A 24,585-nucleotide genomic window follows, 5' to 3' on the forward strand; every position below is an offset into this window, starting at 1 on the left:
GGTTTCCACACAGCAACAATTAAAAGTAAATGAAACTTAGAATTACAGGCAAAAAAGAATATTTGAATTGGGAAGCTTTATCATATGTTTACTCAATAATCCACGATTTCAGTAATATGAATTAGATTCAGCAGTCAGTAAATTAGTGTGATTCCAGTTAAAGTATTTGGGACAAACAGGAATCTCGGAAGCACTGATATTTTCCTCATTTTGGTGGAAGCTGTGAGTGTTTATCTGATAGCAAACTTTCCTGTGATACTGCGGCTTCTCAATTGTGGTGTTAGAAAGCTGTGTTTCCCAACCTGAACATAAGCAAAGCAAACTTAGATTTTGGGTGTGAACATTCATTCAATTGCTGGCAAATCACTAGAAAAATAACGTACTGATGTTCTCTTCTCCAAGAAGAAAGGTAAAAACTCCTAGTCTGCTCTCTACTTCCAGCAAACAGCATATGGTAATCCCTAAAACAGCTCAGAGGAGACTCAAACGGATACCTACTTCAACCAAAGCCATAGTATTTTGCATTCATTCACAGTAGTTCAACTACTGCCACTTCCTTCACAATCTTTCAACCTAACTTCTAACTGCTGACATTTTAAAGAAATCTGTATCAATTTGTTTAATGAAAATATATTTTAGTAAAGTCGTGCTCTACGAGCTTCCTACATTGGAATACATGAATACAGGAAGTGCTTTCAACAGAAAGTTACATAATTTTACAGTACAACCTGTCTAAGGAGATTTGGAAGGGACCAAACTGATGATCTGGTCTCTTTGGATTAGGCAGAAGTACAGGCAAGAGGGAAAAACCCAATTTATGCCATATATAGAGCTCGTTCCTGTCACAGATTGAAGAAACATTAGTTTGATGTCAAAGTTCACCTGATGCCTAAATGCTAGCATTTTTCAAACCAATTGCATATCAAAAAATGAAAACTTACTTGTACTAAGCTCCTGGAAAGAAACTCAGCGTAAAACAACAGTATATTCATATTTGCTATATTACGAAGTGTTCTCCACTGGTGGGGTTTTTTTTTCCTTTGCTCTTCAGATCATTAATGTTTTCTCAAAGTGCAAATTATTGACCTTTAATCTGAATGCAGGCAGGTCAGAAGCTACAGTATTAGAACAATACAAAAAGTACACAAGGAGGAGCTTAGATTGATTTGGAGAACCTTACATAAAATGTTTCTGAATTGAAAACCACAAAACAAACCCAAACAAATACAGCATCAGGTCGATGGGGGAGGGACCGCTAACGTATCTGTGTACAGCAAGGCTTCTCTGACACCAATGAAGTGTCTTACACTAAGTGATGATTATATATTAAATCCCGCCATTTTGCATGTTGTGCATTCTTTACGATGGAATGTTGACCGCATTTTTCATTTTTTACTTCCACAACAAATCTGTTGATTGTGACCAGGGACGATCATCTTCTTGAGGGACCAAACTCACTTAAAACCACAACTACACTTCATACTGTCCATTACGACTCTAGTAAAGTATGCCATCTGCATACTTGCTGTCCTTTAGATTCTTTCATTTCAGTCCAGTGATTGAGTTCATCTTCTCCCGAGCTGTTGAGACCTAAGGAAATCCACCCTATCATCTCTTTTCGTTTCATGCTACGCTTGTTATACACAGACAGTATGAGCGTCACATCTGAAAGCTGAAATAGTGCCACTTGGAAAACGAAGGTTTCTTTGTATACTGGATTTGGCTGTCCTCGGCGGATTGAAGTTTTGCATTTGGACATCTCTTGCCCCATCGAGTTCAGCAGTGTTAACTTAACATATGTATCTACAAAACAAATTACATTTTGGAATGTCAGATATCTTAGAACAAAAGTTTTTGAGAACGAGATATTTACAAGATACAAGGATATGGTGTATACCAGGTTGACTGAACACAGCTTAGTTTAGACACATGGAAAGATGACAAGTAAGCAAAATATTACAAACACACTAACAAATTAACTAGATTCAGTACTATGTAAATGGGTTAAGTTAAAGGTATACCTCATAATCCTCTTCCCATCAACCCCCCTTACTTGTTCTAAACAAACTTAAATTGCATTAACACTTAGCAAGCTCCAACTAGCCACAACACTGTAAAGCATACCACTGAATTTTCAGAGAATAAGAATAAACACAGTGGAATGAAGGCAACTAATGAAGAGAAAAAAAATAATGTTGATATGCAGTGATGATGTCAAAACAGCCAGAATGAAATGCTTAAGAACAATCTCTGCATGGATGTGGTTTTCACTTTGGGCTTTTCAATTTTGTTTATTTTAAAGACCAAAATGTAGCAAAGTACATTCAAGGGTGGAAGTTTACACAGTGCAAAAAACCTATTAATTCCTAGATTCATGAAGGAATACATTGAATACACCTTTAAAGATAAATAAGTTTTTGCATAATTCAAGATGGTTGTTTAAAACATAGCTTGTACAGTGCTCTTAGGAAGTACATTTAAGAAGTTGATGCAAGTAAATGTGGTTAGCACACGTTAGGCGTTAGTATTTGGGTATAAACCCTTATTTTTAAAGCTCTTTTTTCATTTGTCTAGAAGCACCAAGCTATGCTCCTGCAGAAGGATGTGCATTTCATGATGTTAACTGATTTTAAGAAATATAAAACTGTATAAAACAATCCGGTGCTTCATTCTTTATTCCTGTCATATTCGTGTTAATAAATAATATTATTAAAAGACTGGAGTTTATGTAAAAAGAAACACATTGAATATTTTTACTTTGCAGATACACTGAAATCCCAACATCCATAATCAGAGATAAATGCAACTTTTGCATTAGAGAGTGCCACAAATAATAATCATATACTTTTATAAACCAATATGGTAGGCAGCCGTGGATAGCTTTACTGCTGGCAAGTTTTCTTTTGCATGAAAAAGACAACATCCAATTAGTTTCTGCAGGAACTCACCTCGGATTATATAAACCTGTCCACCTATCAAGTGTTTTAGACAACAGAACAGTCCGTCTGACAACAGGGGGTGGAAAGCAGTAAAAGAAATAATGACCAGATGTCAGTAGTTGGGTGAGAGAGGATCAAAGGTTAAAGTTCAAGAGGAAATACTACTCACTGGAGTGGAAGAACACAAAACCTTAGCAGTATAGATCAGAAAAAGGATTGAACAAAAGGATTGTTGGGTAAAATCTAATGAAATGAAAATTTTGTGCAGTTTTTGTGTAATCTTCAACAAAAATTACACCACTTACATAATGGGTTATCTTAGCACTAATAGCTACTGGGTTCTAAAGCACACTCAACATAGAAAGAATCATGCAAACAATTAGGTTATAGAAGACTGGATAAAAATCACTGTATCCTTTTTCTCAAACCTTATGCTTTTTCATGCAAACTCCAGCACATTAAGAAAAACTGCACACAGTATTTATAATTCATATATTAAAAGCAAAAAATGAAAAATCACTGAACTGAAAACTAAGCTGGTTTTGCCCTTAGCTTTTATAGTTACAGATATTTGATTGTAATACTTTAGTTCTTGAGTAGTGATGGACTTGGGCACGAGAATGACTCTGATCTGATCTAATCTGTAAAAATAGCTGAGGGATGCTTACATCTGAAATTCACCTATGGGTCTCTTTCAAAGTGTAAAGATCTCACTTGTTAAAATCCATGTATTTATGGATTTAATGTGTGTGTGCATGCATACACACACGTGCATTTAATGTGCAAAAGCTCATACCCCATTTCAACAAAATTTTAAAGAACACCAGGAAGCATCTTTTTCTCAGACAAAATATTAACTGCCACACAGAGAAACGAAGACACATTTGAACATCAACTGTTATTGCCTGCAGGATTTGGCCTATTTGACTGTACCCAGTTGCTACACGAGTTACTCTAACATATAAATATGCAGCAGAGGAGCATACACTACCAAGAAGCAGAAAGGTAGGACTCAATCCGTATTTGCTGCAGAAGCATTTCACAAACATTGCGTAGGTTCAAAACCCCTAGACTATGGAAAGGATCACATGTGAGAAGGAATAATTGTTCCTATTTCTATCATAGTTTCTCAAGACCTGAATGAAAACTGACCTGTGCATGTACTTTGCAGCACTTCTCAGGATTTTGGACCACTGATGGCCCAAACAACAAATCGGATCAGAGCACTTCATCATCATCCCTATGGCCCTTAGTTTTCATTTTGTGGAAATGATGGCAGAGAGAGAGGCTGGTATGTGTCTACGATGTACTTGACAGGGAGTTAGGGAACGGCAAGGGTATGCACCTAGGTCCAGGAGTTTACAAGAAGGTGCTACCACGGCTGGGGCGGAGGGGATGGGGATGGCACAAAACAGCCCACAGGAGAAATTTGGATTCCGCAATATTCTGTGCACGGTCTTACCAGACCCAGAAAGTGCATTGGTTTCCAGCTTTCTAGAAACAACAGAACTCTAAACCCCCATCTGCCTAAACAGAACTGGACTGTTATTATTGTGAATATCAAAACTTCCCTCTATCCTTCACAGGGGATGACAAAAGGTAACACACAAGATTTTCCCTCCAAACAGAACACTGTATTACAGGGCTATGTGCCATGTTCTATGCTGTTTTCTTGCAATTTGAAACAGATTTTTTACCCCAGTGACACACACAACTGTTAGCTACACAGCATGGGCCCACAGAGCACATTTTGGGAATTAACATACCAGGGAATGAACATATCTGTCTTCAAAACAAGTGCTGAACCCCCATCTAACTTGCATATTCTAAATATTAAGAAAAACTTGGATTTCTCTAGAGATTCCAGAAAGATAAGCATAAGCCATCTACTGTTTTTACTTTGAGGGAACACATGGTCCTTTCTCTCCAGGTCTTCTCTCCCATTCATTCCTTCCCCCATCCCAGTGTCCTTGGGCCTTCTTGGCTTTCCCCATCTATTTCTATACTTTGTCTCCAAAGGGGTGACTCTGGGGCAACTACCTAATTACATAAAAGTATTAGAGATTCTTCTTTCACCTTCCTTCTCTGGCCATGTTAAAGTATGGCTCTGTCAGTGTGAAAAGTGTAGAGAAAGCAAAGCAGAGTAAGGCTGAGCCAAATGTAATTAACGAATAGAATAAAACATGGGTCAAGAAAGAAAGAGGAGAGCATCAGTTTCAAGTTGTTTGGCTTACTTCCTAAACTCTGAAGACAAAGTGAGATGTACAAACCACTTATAAAATGTTGGCAGCCTGCTATATAATCTAGTAGTGCCAGATAATCTGCCAGTGCCATACAAATCTGGGGATTAAGACACAGAAAGAGAGACTAAAACTTGAGCCTTCAGACAAAATCAAGAGGAACAGGTAGGTATGTCTGGCTACAATTTACGTAAATTAGACTCATTATCTAAAACAAACAAACAAACTAAGATTTTTTAAAAAGTTAATTACTGAACTTCTCAAGCTATATCAAAGAATTAGAGACAGTAAAAACATTCTGTGTGCATGACATTCCATCTGGCTCCAATTTACAAGTATATAAAGTTCACAAATATTTCAGACAAATGTATTTTTGAACAAATGCTTGAACGCACAGTTCAAGTCCTTTCTGAAAGGCGAACATTCCTTCTGCGCAGTAAATATGCCAAAGTTCTCAATTAGTTTCTCCGTTGTCTTCACTGCCATTCCCAAGTTACATATACTACTACCATATATACAGAGGCACATAAGCAACTAAAGACTGCAGTATCAACCCCTTTAGGAACAGCAATAACTGTTCAAAGTGTTTATATTAATATTAGCTGGCATGTACTTTCTCTTTAAACACTAACTTTTTATTCTTGGCCTGTGATGTGAGGCATTAGTAATTTAGCAATTAATCATTATGATAAAGGTAATTTATTAGTCAGTCATCATGAAAAATTAAAACAGTCTTGTCAACTTACAATTAATATTTTGAATTTTAGATTTTTGCTATTTCCCAACTGACTAGAAATATAAAACATGAAACAGATTAGTTGATGATTGCTCTATTTCATTTTGATTGGGTAAGACTAAATGATAGGATTGAAGTCCTTGCTACCGAGAGCCCCACCAGTACAGAAACATTAGGATGAAAAAAGATTTTCACTCACTGGGTGGTCTGTTTGCTGCCAAGTTTTTGAAGTGGCTGCCTTTTATCACTTCTGCTGATAATCTTCCAGTTGTAGCGTTATAAAGGAGACCAATGAGGATTTCTGGAGCTGAGCCATGTACCAGAGACTGACAAGAGGAGGTACTTTCACTGCAGGACACTTCTGACATGCTCATTTGAGAGTCACAACCCTATAAAACAGATAAAAAGTTCTATGTATTTTATGGAACAATGTTACTGGGAAGCTAATTTTTAGAATAATGCATAGAAAATTAGGAAAGCAACTTACTGACAGTAACAGAAGTTCCATTCAATCACCCAATAAGAAATGTACCTCCTTAATATACACTCAGTTTGCACATGTTAGAGGTAACAAAGACTAAAGCAGTCTGGAATTAAAATAATTCTTAATTTTGTGTTTCTGTTGCTTCATAATTCAGGAGAAATAATAGCAGAAGATGAAGAGCAGCCTTTATGGTCCCTATTTACTTCAATTGCTAAGATAAGACCTGTAACATAATTTGTCAGCATCCTGGAGAACATTAAACCTTGGATCTTTTGCTTTTCAAAAACAGAAAACAGTGGAACTTTGAAGATAATAAGATGCAGGAAATTCTTATTCATCCTTTGTAAAGGTTATTCTCTAGACTGAGAATATACGACTAGCAAAATAACAGAACACATGCAAATAGAAAAATGCACTCTGTCTAGAATAAATTAGCTTACAAGGAGTTTAATTGATCCAGGGATACAGAATTGCAATAGACCCTTTGTCTTGGGTGGGGAAGGAATAATGCCAAGTGATGCTTCAATTTCCACCTTGCAAGCTTCCAAAAAATTCAGATCTCTCATGCATTTTCACCACATCATGTCTTTGACCGGAGCTTCTAATACTAATCTTTGTAATTTTAACCCCTCATTATTGGCCTTAAAAAAAGAAAAAAAAAAAAACTTTCTTTATGCTGCCATGCTAAGCATACCATAGTAGTTCCTACTTTCATTTCTTGCTTTCATGCACTGGCACATGCAAGTTGTACCACTAAAACCAAGAAACTGGACAGAAACTAGGCAATGGCATGGCAATTTGCTTGGTAGCCGATAAGAGACTTTTGATTTATCAGTACATCCCTCTATGATTCTGTAAAAATGTAAATTCGATCCACAGATTTTTCAAATATGGCTTGAGTCATTTGGAAATTTGGCAGCACTCTTTCAAGGAGTCATGATGATTTTGTGAAGCTGATTCTTCCAGATTCCAAATGTCTCTATCATTTCCAGCAACAGCTGACATGGGCGCAAGATCAGTCCTAAAATCTAAATAGCACAAATCCTCATCAAGATAAAAGTTAAGTTTAAAAGCAAGTAACTTCATCTGACATGTAAAGCCCAAATGCATTATTGAATCTCAAATTATAGAGGGAGGCAAGATACCTACAAGAAATTATGAACCTACAATAATATCATTCATATTGACATTTTAACTAGTTGTTCTCAATAGAAGATTTCCAAGAAGTCTGGCAGAAGTTTCAAGTAGCAATCCAGTTCCTCATTAAAAAACATTCACTGTTGTTAGCAAATGTATTCTTACTACTAAAGAAGGACCTCAACAAAATTCCCTGACTTCCATCCCTCAAACAGCAAATTCTGAACTGTAAATCTTTGGTTATTTCTCCAAAAGTTCTTTATTCAATTCCAAGAATAAATTTCAAATGGGTTGCAAATTGTAAATTGCTGAAAATGAATTACAAGTATATATTCATTCTCTGATTCTTGGTACTCAAAAACCAGGAAACTTTTGATTCCTAACTTCAACAGTAGAATACAAAATAGAAAGTTTAGAAGAATGATTACTTGATTCGGTAGTCACGGTATACACTGCACACTTAAAAGCCTCAGCCTGTCACATCTGCAGCTATTACTTAAGTTTTCTCGTCTTTTAAAATTGTAACATATTATCCCTACAGTGCTTATTCATCTTATTATTTTGTTGGGCCAGGAATTTAACCACAGTCAAACTGATACTATTCGAAGTTCACATCTCAAATTTGGTTGTGATCACGCTGCAAATCCACAAAAAAGACATAACAGAAAGTGAGCAGCTCCCCGCCAAAACCTCAAAGGGCTTTGACAACTGTACTGAGAGAAGGTGATGATAGCACTTTTTCCTAATTGTGACTTACTTGTACAGTTTACTGATGTTCTAATAGGGACTCAGACTAAATCAGTTTCTGACAGAGTTAAACTGATTACAATGGGTATCAGAATAATGTTTAGAATGCTAGAAATAGTAAATAGTAAATGAATGATGACTGAGCGGGAATGAGTCCTGAAGTACCTTGAAAGGGAAGACAAGTAGCTTCTGGGTGATATAACACAGAAGGGGTAAAACAACTGAAAAATGAAACAAGTGTGATACTACAAAGTTAGCATAAGGTTGGGCTAGAAATATCACTCTTTTACAGCAGAATCCTGAGTGGATGTGACAAGGACAAGACTGTGTTTGTCAAGGCCAGAGAAAAGGATCTCACCAGCTGAACGGTTGGATGAGAAGACCTAGGTGATGCTTCAGACCTGTAAGTGGATGGAAGTGCAACTAAGTGGCTGTACCTTAGAACTGTTGCACAAAAAGAATTGGTAGATGTAGCCTTGATTAAAATCTGGAGAGAGGGTCTAACTTAGATGTTTTGCTACAATATTTTCTAATAGAAAATATTTTGCCTTTCGTTTTGAGACAGGTGGCAAGTTTGAAACAAACAAAAACCTTAGTGTATATAAACCTATGAATCTCCTTCCTACAAAATGCGTGGTGACAGAAGTTTAAAGACATTAAAATAAAGCAACCAAATTCACTAAAGAAACAATCTAAACAATATTATGTTTTCCATTTCACATAAAAAAAAAGACTCCAACCCATTTTGTTTCATCCTGACCCAAATGTATTTAAAATCAAGGATACCAAGTATTATTACATGCCAGAAGTATTTTCTCCAGCACAGAGTTTATTGTTCACATTGTGGAAATCCATTCATTGTTTTATGTAAGGTATTCTGTGATAATCACATCTGTTGGTAAGTGACCCGACTTTGTGCTAAGTCCGTAAGCTGCACTAGAATTGAAAATAAGAGGTTTTCAAGTCTCTGTTTAGAGGTGTTTTTCTGTTTACATAGCCAAAATTCAAGAAGAATGCTAACAAACTCATCAAGAAAAAAGCAAGACAAGAAGTTACATTTTTACCTGCTCAAAATACAAGCTTCATGATCATGTACGAAATTGTAAAATATTAACACTAAAATTGGAAATTGGTACAACATGAATATAAACTTAGCTACAACGAAGCTTCCATCTTTTGACCACATTAAAGTGGCACCAGATGCTTTTCATTTCCATACAGATCTGCATTCAATCTATCTGTAGGCCACTTTGATGCTGTAGCTTCACTGTGGGAAACATAATATTTAGACCAAAAGTTACTATTTGTTTGAAATAATGTCTACATAAGTTTATTTTTATAACTCTTCCCTCTCTTCCTCTATAAACACTGTGTGTATTTTAATAAGCAGGGAAAAAAAGGACTAAGGTTCCATAATACCAAAAGCCTTTCAAGGTCACGGAAGCACCAGAATAGCCTAGTAAGAACTGTTGTAAAATCTTAAATGCAGATTTTTAAGAACTTAGATGAACTGTCAAGCTATTGATGATCTGGGCACAGTGCAAGGAGCTGTCTCTTGAGGTTGTCTCCAGGATATTAATGCTAAATCTCTAACCTATTTTTGTCAATATAGACATAACAAAAATATATTATTAACAGTAAACACAAGCAAAAAACCGTTAGGTAGAGTCTATTCCAAATACTTGGTTCAAAGATCTGTCTTACTACAGTAAATTAAATCAGCTTTTCAATTTTATAGCACAGAGCTTTGCACAGAGGACCTAAACCTTTCCCATATACACCACAGGGTAGTGCTTTATTACAAAGTTAGGCTGATTTTACTTGATCAACATTTACAAGAATTGCTGCTTTTCAGTGGACTGTAAGAGTAATATGTGTTATAGTCTACAAAAACTTAATTACTAATTCTCCAAACTATTGTCCTCGATGACTTCTTTGCACATATTATCTAGGGAAGAAACATTACTTTTTAACGAATATATAATAAAAACATTCCCATTAAGCGGTATTTGTATTTCACAGGTTCCTATTGTGCAAAAGTTGCTGATCAAAAAAAGAACTATTTTTTTTCCCTAGAGCCAATGGAAGTGAACACATACCATGCATGATGTCAGACCTGAACCCCTAGGAAGTATTTTCAATAATCTCTGCTGTCTTACAACATAGAGAATCCTCGAATTGCAACAATGATAATATATGTAAAATGTATTTATTTGTCTTCCTTCACCATAATTCCATGGAAACAGGATATCTGTTACTTATATATTCATTTCCTACTGTTATTTTTCTATACCCTGAAGTTCTGCTTATAAATTCTGCTCTTAAGCCAACTGGAGTTAATCACAGGGAATAATGTGGCCATGCTCTGAGGGCAGTTAAAAGTTCATTTTCCTCAATGCACAGGTTAAAATCATGTCTTTGTAGGCTTATGAAACAAGAACATCTGATTCTCTTGGCTTTTCAAAATACACACAGGAAAGATGAAACCTTGCTGACAATCCTTCAGCAACAAAAATCTGATTCACAGCATGTTACTTGTCAAAATGCCTCTCTCAAATTTTAAATGTTAATGTTATACCACTAATGTCTTAAAGAACTTTTTTGCATATTACTTTCTTCTATATCAATACAACTGAGAGGTTAGGGAAGGAAATTTGAATTCTAGTAGGCAAAAGAGGGAACTGAATCCACATCTCCAATATTTTAGATAAAAGTATTAATCTAATCTCTCTTAATCACCAGCCTAGTGCTGAACCCTGAAGCTACTGCTTCACTTTGAGGCAAAAGTTTGCTGAGGTGATGAGAGCACCCAGGCACCAAACAGGCTCCAGACCAGCTCTTAGCCTGGAGCTCATCCCCTACTTCGGCTCTGAGAGCCAGAGGAGGAAAAAACTAAACCTAGAGGCTCCACATCCCTCATTAGCGGCTTAAGCACCAGATACTTTACAAAAATACGTTTCAAAGCAAAAATACTTCTGAAAAAATCTCAAATCATTCCTGGGAAAAAGAACTTAAACTACCTGAAGAACTCAGCCCTGAAAACAGAGGGACCTAAAATAATTAGGAATGTCAATGAATGGAGCTTTATAATTTTGAATTCTGGCATCTAAATCCCACTTACATGCTATACTGGACATGGATGCTTTTGCAGGAACGTTTGCCTCAGTTCCTCATCACTTCTGCTTTTGTTTCCCCGAACTCATGAAATAACTGTGAGATCAATATACTTGAAAAAAGAAAGTCCTCAAAAATACGATATTGATAATAAAATAGTTCTAATACCTGCAGAATGTATCAACTTTTTGTTTTTAAAGGTAGAACTCAAGTGTTACATGATGCTTAAAACAATACTAAATGTTTGAAATAGTAAGACTCTTATTACTAAGATTATTAATAATAAATTTAGCCAAGATACTGAAAAATAAGAATTAAATGAAGAAGCAAGTGCTAAAAAAGCTCTTTTTTTTAAAAAAAAAAAAAAAAAAAAAAGGTTTCTTTCTGTACTGTATACCATTGTTATTTTGAGGCTTTGGTAGTTTTAAAAAAATACTTGATTTTAAATGGTGTCAATCTGGATGCTCTAGGTTTTGTTTGTTTTGGGGGGGTTGGTTGTTCGTTTTGAGAAAACCAATACTTTTGAAATCATACAAAGCTACCTATCTTTCACAACGTGTTAGGGAGGAAATTCCAGTTCCTATTGCAGCTGGTTGTCCTGTATAGTAAAATTAAGAGAACACATAGTTATCAGTATTTTGGTTTAAATTAACAACCTGAACTTGCAAACATTGAAACATATAGTTTTAGGCATCTCACAAAGATTCAAGTTTAGGAAAGCATTGTTATTTATGTCAGGTAATTATTTGGGTTTTTTTGCTTAGTAGCTTCCTCAAAGCGCATTCCAATTAAGTATAATGTGCATTTTTATCCATATATTTAACACTTTACAGTATTAATATCTAAGTCAACTTAAATCACAAACATAAGAGTAAATATTCTAATATGCAAATTGATTTTAGGAAACAAAACATATTTATTTTGGGTAGAATGGCATGCTTTAAAAATTACCAGGATTTCCTATTTGCAAATTCCAATTTAAAAATCTTTAGCAAATAAATACATTCAACATTGATGGTATTCACATCAAATATGGAATTGTTTTGATTATTAAACTACTATTAATGTAGTTGAAAATCAGATTATCTGAAGTGATAAAATTCACATTTCTCATCAAAAGATTCTGCTCTACCTTGTTTTTTTTACTCTCAAGAGGAAAAAACCTTCTGGATGCAGAATTTTACAAAACACATCATTTTCTCACAGACGAAACACTGGAAAATGGAGAGCAAATGAAAAATAATAATTCTTTCATTCACTACAGTCAAGGGATTAAAACCTTAAAAATTCTATGCACAGCTTTAATTTACCATAGATACTATAATGTACAGAGCTATAAAACCTCCTTAGATACATGATGATACTACACAAATTTCAATTTTAAAGTAATTGCAAATTATTTAACTTTAATAAAAATTAAAACCTTTGTGGGTTTTCTAATAAGAATAATACAACATTATTAAAATAAGGTTTGTTTTCAAACTTTAGGATATCATAATTTAGTCATAAAATGAAAATGACAAAATAAAATGCGTATATTCTTAGTAATGGCAAAACAACATTCCACCTTTCCGACAGATTTTGAACAAGTTCACAGTGAGATTTGTGTGTTGCTTTTCATATTTCGTGAGAATTTGCTATTAGTACTTTGTGTCTAAAATTTTTCAAAATGATCGGCTCTGCAGAACAAAATATTAATTCTCTACAAAGAGGGAAACATTTTAAGTTTTCTATAACTTCCATTTGTCTGCATTTAAATTACACCTTTGGCTTCCTTGCCAGATTATGAAAGGTCACCTAGTTGTTCCACAGACTTAATGGGCTTGAAATTTGCACAGCAAAACCGAGCAGCAGTGGGGGCAATTGGAAATGAATGTACAATGGAATTCACTGCATTTATGAAGTGCTGTTTTTACACTGCAAAAGTCTACCACCTTTTTATACAGCCATGGGCAAAGGGAGGAAAAGAGACAAGAAGCCTTTTATTATTGAATGCTGTTTTCTGAGATAAGACATGTAGCATAAAGAGACATTCAAGCACTAAAAGCTGTTAGATGTTTGCGCTAGCAATTTAGTTAAAAACATCTGACACAAAATGCAGACATTTTACCTGCACTCCTGATGAAGCTATGCTAACAGCTCCTACCCAGACTCACTCACACCTCCCCCTCTCTTTACTCCCTGTCAAACTTGTAAGACCATGGAGATGTTACTGTGGGACAGCTTCCAAGACCACAGACTTCTTTAAATGACAATGCTCTATCCAGATGGAGTTACTTTTTATGTTCATTAGGGAGATCAATGGTAAACAACTTCATTTCTCTCTTTTCTTTCTTGAATAAACCCTTTCAAACTGGGAAAAGAGAAGAAGGTTCAGTGACCAAACAGTAAGCACAATTTACGAGTAGTCAATCTATGGACTAGTATTTGATTGCATAAACGTTCATACAATTATTTTTCACAATAAACAAACTCATAGCAGTATGTTTGTAATGCATTTACAAATTAAAATTATTTGCAATTAGCAGTTCACCCAGCTCTAATTTAATCTGCTAGTGGTGCCTGTTTTGATTTGTTCAGGTCATGCTTAATCTCATGATCAGAGGATCACCATGTATTTGCAGTTGGAAGGGATCTGCTTCAGGTCTTAGAGCTACCATATGCACCACAAAACAGGGCAAGAGGTGGAGATAAGCTGGATACTCCTGGGACCAGCTGACAGCTGATTAAGCCCAAGAGAAAGACAGGAGCTGTGAAAGATGCCGCTCAAGATCAGACAATATGAGGCAACATGAGGGCCAGGCCTGACAAGAGGCTAACATACTAAGACTAAAAGGATCCCTTTCTAAAGGCACCCTATGAATAGAAATGCTTACCTGTACCAGATACAGGCTGCTTGAATGTACGAAAGAAGTGATTACCTGGAGATCCTCAAGTCTGAAATCAAGAACGCTAATGAAAAACACTTACGTTATATTGCAAAGCCCAAGAGAAGAAGAATCATTCAGTAAGTAAACCAAAAACTAAAAGTGTCACAAACGTGTAAGTTGTAAATTTGCACACTAGGTAACTTCGTCTGTTTGTGCGACATCTCTGATTAGGATTTCCCCCGATGGAAATAAATTGGAGGAAAACAGTGCATATGCTTTTGCTGAACGGTGTTCAAACCTGCAAAGAGAACTGTTTCTGTGTTTTTCCTTTTTCTTGTTTCCTTGAAAGACAGTAACAAAAGTGAGAAGATGTTTGTGCGTACACATACACACAAACAAGAAAGAATTCAAATTATAACAAAATAAAATAGTTGAGAAACTCAGTATCTCTAAGAGAAACAGAAATTTCACTTGGATTCGTAAGTTAAAGAATAGATCTCCACTAAAAGAGTTGTTTGAGGAAGATTTAAGCAGCAGTCTGTAGTCTTCAAAGTGGAAATTTCATGCTAGTGACAACCTTGATAATCTTTACTTGTAACTCCCACAAAGCCACTCCTGGGAAATTTACAGTATGTTTTTACAGTATGATTATTTTCCTTACTGCTCTTTGAAATTGCAGTCCAGGTTGGGAGATCATACTTATGCCACAGAGAATGATAGTCTGAGAATCTCACAGATACCTGATGACATTCTCATTTTTCTAGTTTTCTATATTAATGAGCTTTTTTCATTTTATTTTTTTAAAGATCATCAAAACTAGGCATACAATTCTAGATAGTATGTTTGTCACTGATGAACTGGCTTTCTGAGTAAATGAAGAGTATTGCTCAAGAGGATTACTTCGATTTAATCTAGAACGGTCATTCACAGCCTGTCATTTGACTGGGGGCATTTTAGAGACTGAAAAGCATCATCATACACTCAAAATAGTAATACCATGTCTGAAACATAGTTTCCATTATTTGCTGACCCAAATATCAAAGATTGTGGGGATCAAACTGAGCAAATAACTTCTTTCAAGCAAGTCACTGATTAAAGGCGAAAGACACCAGTGTTTAATTATTATTTTACTCAGTGCACAGATATTAAGATACAGAGGCAACAAACAACCTTTATTCTGGCTATGTGACCAACTGATGATTTTGACAAATAGATTAAATTCTTTACATTGCTGACTTCAAAGGATTCTTCCAGTGTCCTACTTTCAGGGTCATGGTAATAGATCTAGTTACTAAAGTAGGAACTTGCATCCCATCTGAATATCAGCAAGGTAGTTGAAAGTTAATGTTAAATTCAAGTTCTGTTTTTGCTAATGTGTTGAAAAAAGCCCTGGTGTTATGCTGGCATTTTATTTTTTTTTAAACCTCTAAAAATGTGAAGGCCAGGTGGACTTTGTTAACTCTGCCATGGCAGTGGCATGTGCATTCAGAATGTTTTGACTGTCCACATTGGTCAGTGTATCCCAGAAACAGTATATAAGTACCACTTCGATAGCATTTTTATTAGCTCTATTATCGATGACTGTCAGCCATAACTAGAATTACTCTTCTTGTATCTTAGAAAACAGTCCAGTAATAAAGGCTAGAAATGCACATGAATCAAGAAATGAGGTTGATGTACAAGATTCAACTAAGGGCTCTCAGAATCTCTTAACAAGTCAGAAGCTTGTTTCCAGAGAATTAGGTGTTTTCATTTGGAAAAGCTTTATGCTCTTTAAATTACTGATAGAACAGGAATCACAACCCCAGCTAGCCTAGACATGGCAGAATGACAAACCCTGAATTGTTGCTTTGTGGAAACCATCCTGAACTGATCCCGGACTTCATTTTCAATGGACAAATAGCAGCAATATGGCCCAGGCCTACAATGGTATAAGGCAGAGCATCTTAATGACAAAGATCCTTCTCTTGATCACAGGAGAGATAGCAAATAACCTATGAAAGGGCTGAAGTACTTAATTTAGTTACAGTGTTTAAAGCAACTTGTGAGGGCTATTGCCTCTTACTCTGGATTCATTCAAATAATTGGATATGAATTTCTGTACAGGTTGAGGAAACATTCCAGCATTTCTGGATAGCTCACTTGAGAGGCTTGTTCAATCTGTGACAGAAACCACCTTATCACCCTCCACAAAAGTAGTCAGTTATCAAAACCAAGCAGCATATGTTGGAACTGGTCAACCATTTTAGCCCTGAGATGACAAAATGGCTGCAGTCACCTGCAACAAGTTTTGATTGTAAAAAAAAAAAAAATAAATTATTGAAAACTTATCTAAAAGTGTTCTACAAAGTATCAAGGTTATTCTATATGGGACTGAAACAGTCTCACAGTCTCAATGCCTAGTCCAGTGCTTCCTGGATGAACAGACTAATTATATGCCAAAATTTGCCACAAACGATTAGACATATTTACATTAGAAAAAAATCAGGAGCAAATAGCACTGATTTGGAAACCCAATGAATTTTTAACTGTGATGACTGAACTTATCTAATGGGAGGGCCTTATTAGCCTTAACTAATGGGAGTTCTTGAAACTCGCGTCTGTCAGACTACTGCAGAGACACCATGGGCTTTAGAGTACAGTAGCCACAGCTGCCTTTGGGTTTTCCCCCACCCCATCCTGATGAAGACCTGAGCAGAGAGCCATGAGCTCGGTGAACACCAAAGGCACACAAGGTGAGGCAGCCATGACATGGAGAAGACAATGGCTGCTGCCTGCCAATACTGCCATGAAATGTTGCACACTAGCCAAACAGAGCGAGATTGCTTCAGTTGCCAAGTACTGTCAAGTTCTCCTTCAGCCTCAATAACATGATCACCATTTTCCAATCACCTAATAATTTTCTTAAAAGAAATTGCAAGAGTCATCTTTCTTATTGTGTCAAAGGATTGATTCTGATGTTCCATGTTTTACACCAGTAACTCCAACGAATTCAGCAAGCTATTCCTGAGATAAGAGTGTGCTCAGTGTTTAAAGGTAATTGCCCCTTACTTTGATGGGTATAGTTTTTACAAGCTAACTGAAAGCATTTATGCACCATCAATAAGAACTGATCCTTTTAGGTAGAATTCTAGTTAAATACAATACTATGAACAAAATCTTTTGAGTCTTTTTTTTTTTTTTTTCCCCTAGACAAGGCTTAGTCATTTTTTCATTAGCTGTTTTTAAGTATCATACTGGTATTTAGTAAAGATCTGTTTATATATACGGATTTTAGTGTTTAGCCTTCCAAATGCAATCCTGAATAGACCATGCCATAAGAACACAGTAGCAAATCAACTGTAGGTCTAAATTATAAGAATTTGCACAAAACCTGACAGCTCGAGTCTATAATGGACAAGAATTCCCAAGAAAGAAATGCCACTCTGAAAACTTGTTTTCTGAGAAGTTTACAAACTGATAAACATCCATCACAAAGAATACTGAAGATATGCTCACAGAAAGGGCAACATGGAACAAATGCCTTAAGCACAATGCATAAACCAATGTATACTAGATGACCACTGTCCTCAAAGCAGAAGACAGAGTGCGCATCTGTGTGCAAGAGTGAGCATTTTTATACATCGCATCCATAAATGCCTTCACTCAAAAAAACCTGAAATTAAAATAATTCTCAGACACTCTGGATATTTATAGTCAAGATATACAAAATAAACCTTTAAGCATATATGATTGCCTACACCATCCATTCTTTGTTATAGGAGCACATCTGAGAGTTCAATATGTTAGAAATGGAGAATGTTATAGAAAGAAAGAAAAATTAATTCTCCACAGTAAACATCTTGTTATTGACAATACATAATGAATGATTACTAAATTTGCTTAGCAGGAAGACGTATGTCTTGGTTGTCCAAACTGTACTTCTAAAATCAATCAAAAAATAAAACCCGTATTTGTTTGTTGTTATTCTACACCAAAAAGCAACCTCTGCGATGGTGGAGAGGATTATGCTTGGTTATTTTTAACTCTTCCAAACAGATTTCACTCAATAAACTGCTTATATGTTTTTATAATCACATCATATTGGAGCCTGTTGTTCACTGTCAGGAAAACTTCTTTGAGGGAAACGAACAAAGAACAACTAAAAACAGGTCCACAGGGATTTTCTGAAGAAAAATCAACAACATCGCAATAGATTCCAAACTCCAAGACGGGTGAACAAAAACTTGTCTACCATTGTACTAAAAGGAAAATTTGTCTAAAAGCGTCAACAAAGGTCTTCCTAAGCAAATTATACTCAGACAAAACCACAACATACACCGCTGCTATTAACTCTTGATGCAACAACCAATTTCTGTCAAATCTGAAAGGGACACAGTCTCAGATAACAGTGACAACTGCACTCTGGCTAGCCCATATTGGTTCTGCTGTTTCCTCCTCACTCAAATGTATACTGAACTTGGAAGGAAGTGTGCGATAAATAAGGGGGCTGAGGAGGAATCCCCTGTTACGTGGGAGAACTGCAGCAACGCAGGACTGTTAACGACAAATGGCAATAGGACTGGAGATAATAGCTGCTAATGCAGTGCAAGACATTATACACCATGTAGGAAGGTGAGGAGCAGGGTGAAATCTTGGGTGAGAAAGATAGTTTGTGAATATATTTGTAAATATGAAGCCATGTGTAGCTTTTGAAACCTATTTAAGGAACATACTAGTATCTTGTACTCACCATGACATGCACTTGTCCACATTTTAACAATAACCAGAAAGTGGTAGGCCCCACTAACGTGGGGACGGCACTATGTTTGAAAGGCACTGAACTTGCTGGTCGACCTTTAACCAGATTCCCTTGTGAACAGCTTTAAGGCACAACTGAAAAAATTCTGAACTTCACAGGGTACAAACTGTTCTTATACAAACAGAAGGCACATGATTAGCTAATAAAATACATTAATATAATAGCAGGCACAGACAGAAGCAAATAAAATACAGTTCTGCAGAAGAGATTAGCACAGATGTTTCAATGGATTAGAAAGTTTCAGTGACAGAAGGTATATTTGATATATACAATCCATATAATGAGAAGCAGTGGAAAAAAATAGGACAATTGTCATGTGCCCAAGAAATATCTTTGTAAAAAAGCTATCAAATATAAACACTTCTCAGCAACAAAACACTGCAACTGAACAAGGTAAATTTAATTCAGATTTTACAATGTACCTCATCATGGATTTTATAATTACAAATATCCATGAACAACTGGATCTTTCCAAACTGAAACAACACTTACCTTCTCCTGTTAAATAACTCCTGTTGGCATTTATTAGTTAGACATAAAGATTGTTGGTGGTTTATTCTGGCAAAAAGACAGTTGAGAAAGAGTATGACCAATGTGTATAAATAGAACCAGAGGCAAACACCTGAGAAGAGTAAAAACTAATTAAGCCCAAGGACCATGCTGGCATAAGAACAAATGGTACTAAATTGGCCATGAAGAAATTCAGGTTGGAAACAAAACACCCTGATGTTTTCAGATGAAAATTCAAAAATTTATGATCAGGTTGACCTGGCTGTTTGCAGTAACAAGGGCTTGAACCCAAGTGACCCAGGATGCACTCCACTTCCAGTCACACCTCCTAAAAACATAATAAATTTTAACACTTGCAAAATAACTGTATGTTAAATCCTGTAATAAATCTGCTTGTTGAAAAAATATGATATAGTCTATAAATAATAATAGAAAAATACCTATAAACTCAGAAGTGAATGAATTTCCAAAGGTCTAAAAACTGATTTGCATAGTTCAAAAAAAACATGGATCCTTATTCCTAAGCTATCAAGACTATGAAGGTTTCTTTCCAGCAACAGGTAGGGCCAAGATAAATCTGCCTAAACGTCATTACAGCAACAAACTCTAGAAGATCCTTTCATGTCCTACCAATATTCCTTATGCTTGTTCCTTCCCCCAAAAAATGAAAAGAAAAATGTAGACATGACATCTCTTACCATAACAGAAAATAATTAACAATCTTCTTTGCTTTGATACCTTCTCGAATTTGTTTTCACTCTCCCTGCTATAAAAGCTCAAGAAAATAATACAGAAGAATAACCAATGCACATATGGCATATACCAATCAATCAAAAGCCTGGCCCATTCATTGACCTCTTTCACTGACTTTGGCAATTTTTATACAATAACCTATTGAAAACACACACAAATTTAGCACGTACATTTAGAATATTCAATGTTGTGTTTCATGTGATGCTTTTTTCCTAGCTGTGAAACTAGCAAGCTCTGCATTAGGAAAGTTCACACTAGGTAGGAGAACCACTTCAGTCTTGGAATAGACCGATTTGTACTTCTTAAGGAATCATAAAAAAGCTGTTCTATTGTCAGTTGATCCTCCATCAAGTTTTAGTCTCGGCTTTTACTAATTCTAATTAATATATTTTAGTCATTAAATACAATGGGTTTTTATTTCGAGTGCCTTTTGTAATACTCACGTTCAACACAAATGACATTTTAATTGATCCAAACTTTTTTCAAAAATGCTGAACAAATTAACTGCATTGTTTCACCTGAAAAAAAAACTATTCCTTTTTTTTCCCTCCTCCTCCTCCTCTTCTTTTATTGATAGTTTAAAAAAAACCCACACAATACATACAATGCTCAAATAAGGATGCCCTTGCTAAATCACCTTCTCTTTTCTGCAAAAGTCCATTATTTAGCACATATGCAACTCTTAAGCAATGAATATTCAAGCACTCCTAGTCTAGGAAGTCCTGACCACAATATCATAAACATTCTCTTTCTGGACAAAAGCATACCTATAATACTTACAAAAAAGAAAAAGGAGATGCTGATCCGTGCCCATACAGTGATCTCTTGTGTTTTTTGATAGTATTATCTAAGTTTACCCTTAATTACTGCTGCTTTGCTTTATTAAAAATATTAAATTATTTTGGGGGACAAAAATTTTTGTTCATCAGATATGCAGGGGTTTTTTTCAGCAAACAAAAATCCTTTTCAGTTTGAACCACTTTTCACACTATTTTTCACTTCAGACTGAACCAGAAATCAATTATTTACAAGGTTCTAATCTGAAGTTACTAAAAATGGCTTTGTGCTTTCAAAATTCCTCTTTCCTATCTTTATTTCTTGAATGGAAAATATCTATTGAACCACCATTTAAGTGCAACACATAGACAGTACTCGCTAGTACAGCTTTTTTTTCCCCTCCCTCCCCTTTTTTTTTAATTGAGATGCTGTGGGTAGCAGAGTAAAGATTATACTATCAAATACATATATATGTATTTGCATGTATACATCTATTCACGACTATATCCCTATTTATAGACTGGGAATTTCTAAGTAATTAAAAGGAAAAATACAGGCAGCTTTTGCAGGTGGAAAGTGAATGTACTTACAGAAGCTTAAGGAAGTTATCGTGCTAATACGGTGCTATGACTGTTGAAAAAAATTGAGTGGATGTGATGACTCTATAAATATACACACTATTCTTACAAAATTCAGGACGCTGTATATCACTGCATTCTTATTCTGCCTCATTTAATACTCACAGACAGACTGTAAGAAGGTTCCAGTATCACTGGCACTGACATCTTCCCTTGAAGATTCAATTTTGTTAAGTAAAAAATCTTTTCTCCCACAATCCTCTCTTTTTTCATGCGACGTACGCTGTACAGTCTAAAGCGAACTGCATAATTCCCAATCATCTCAGACTCAACGTGATTAAATTTGAATGTCTCTGTGAAGACAGGGCACGGTCCCCGCTGGATGCTGGTTTTTGCTCTCTGCTTCTTTATAGGAAGAAGAACTAGGTGTACTTGCCATGAGCTTCCACCTGTCCTGCTGTATGTGGGAATGTCTGTGACAGCTGTCACTGTCACCAAAAGCTTCTGTTCCTGTGAGTCATAGTCAAAAGTCACATCCAGTGTGCCATATTTAGCTACTGGCTCAGGATCAAAAGGTTTAGGAAGCTGTGAAGATGATCCTCGAGCTGACATATCCTGAAGAAGAAGAAGAAAAACAGCTTTTTATTTATTTATTTATTTATTTATTGTATTCTATTATTAAATACAGCGTGCAAATATATGGTTTTCTCTAAGCAATATGAAGGGACTATGATCTTTTTGTTCATTTCATAAACAAGGTAATTAAACACCAAAAGCCCGAGGAGATGGCTGACTAGCAGCCAAGAAATCAAAAGGCTCTACCTGGCCAATATGACCAAAGCCAGGAGCCAATTGCACAGAGTTCAGATTAAATTAGGCTACATTTATGATCTCTTCTTCTGTGCCACACATTAAAACGTATATACATTTGTTACAAGATAGAACAACTTTATTTCAGTGTGAGTATACACACATTTTTAAGTTAACATATTACAGTGCTTCAAGGGATGGCTAGTGATTGAGAACATGGTGAGACGCCAGCAAAGAATGCAGGAATTACACCACCTACTCGCACATGCAGCTCTTGTTGCAGTCCACAACAGTTCTATGAATGTGCCAAAAATTATCATGGCTTTATTAATGTAATTTTACTGGAACTCTGTAAAATGCATCTGCTTTGAAAACACCTTCTGGACTTTCTGTAAATGGCATCAGTCCTAAAACTACATTTTTAGCTTAATTTTAAGATTGTTTATTGTCACCTGAAATTTTGAACAAAATATTGATCCCCTGTATTGTTACAACAGCTAGTTTGATAGTGATACTGAAACACAAATTATTTACAAGTATAGGTCAACCTACTGTTCATATAATAAGTTATTCCAAGTATGTAAAAACAAATGTATTTTCATATTATCAAAAACACATTTGTTTATGTAAATTAACAGATGCCACAATACAGCCTGAATGAAATTCATATGGATTGTGATCCTAGCTGATCATCAGGTACAAGCAGACAGCTAGCTACTGGAGGACCTTGCAGCTAGGCCTCCCAGATGTTGCACCAACACCCAGGTATGCAACATCGACTTACCAAGAGGTCTACTAAGTCAGAAACAGCTGTTGGCACATGAGGACCAAGCCCTAATATGCACTTCAAAACTTCAGATAGAGACAAAAGACAAAATTGTGCCAAAAAGAGCATCTTCTGCACATGACATCACTAATGCAGACTTACCCATAGATGTCAGTGCAGTAACTGTTTGTTTCAAGGAAATACATGTCAGAAAAGATGATTTCTTCATAGTAAAAATAAATAGGTATCATTACAAGTTATAGCAGAAAAAAGGAAAATTAAGTGGACCAAATGTCTCTATACTACCATCAATAATTTTAAAAAATTCTTTGTAATAAGTTTTTTTAGAAAAGATGTTTTACATTATGGGGTGTTCAGTTTGAAAAGCATTAATGGAACATTTTTTCTTCTATTTGAGTTGTCTGAAAAATTATGTGGAAGAAAAAGAATTTTGACTACAGTCCTTATATAGTTTGATGAAGTTTTCTGACTAGTTTAAAAACCAATTCACTCTTATTTGGATCTTGTTCAAAAGTTATAAAGACAGCTATAAAGAACAATCTGAAATCCTACTGTAATATTTTCTGACAAACTAATTCTTTTTAAATGAAAGAGCTGTAATATTAGTGTTCATATAACTGTGCATTGATCCTTACATAAAAAAAAGCTCTCAAAATGTTGCACTGCATGACGCTTCAGAACACTCAACTGTGTTTTCATTTACCTCTGGACTAAGAACAGCTGTGCTATCACTTGGCACATCCTCTTCGTATCCTTTGTTATGAAAGCTTTCTATTTCGTGTCCTGTGCTTCCCTCACTTGGGCATTTATATGAACACCTCGGACTGTTGCTACACTGGGAAAATTCACATTTACTGTCTCCGACTTCAGAAGGCGTACATGAAAGATGAGGAGAACCACTATCATCCTGGTACGGAGGCGGTTGCAGTTCATCTAGCGGAGGTGTTCTTCTCATCCTCTGAATGCAGTTTGCTGAGAATAAGTGAAAATTCTTTACTTACTTTCTGATTATTTACTGTTGAAACAGTTCTGTGGAAAATGGTAAGTCTAAATATCTGGAGAGAGTATTTGAAAATCCATAAATGTCTTTTTTTTACTTTACATTTCAAAGTAGATAATACTACTGAAAAATATTTGTTAAAAATTGGAAATGAATGATCTCTCAGATGAAAGAGATTTAGACAAAAGCAAAGTATTAAGTATATAGTCACAAAGGATTCTGTAAACCATATATAAATACATATAGCATAAATATGACATTACAAAAATTCTAGGCTTGAATTTCAGGGATGCTTACCTGGC

General features: G+C 35.6%; 1 protein-coding gene across 1 annotated transcript; it reads right to left on the bottom strand.

The window, feature by feature from the left end:
* Positions 1-1,034: 1,034 nt before the first annotated feature.
* SYT14 (synaptotagmin XIV) lies at positions 1,035-24,255 on the bottom strand (the record flags this gene model as incomplete). Its single annotated transcript, XM_009698740.1, has 5 exons — positions 1,035-1,803; positions 2,949-3,005; positions 6,115-6,304; positions 21,852-22,301; positions 23,987-24,255. Coding segments are annotated over 5 exons (1,280 nt in total), but the record flags the coding sequence as incomplete, so codon positions are not given.
* Positions 24,256-24,585: the final 330 nt, after the last annotated feature.

The sequence above is a fragment of the Cariama cristata genome, unplaced genomic scaffold (assembly GCF_000690535.1).
Source record: "Cariama cristata isolate BGI_N322 unplaced genomic scaffold, ASM69053v1 scaffold21884, whole genome shotgun sequence".
Taxonomy (NCBI): domain Eukaryota; kingdom Metazoa; phylum Chordata; class Aves; order Cariamiformes; family Cariamidae; genus Cariama; species Cariama cristata.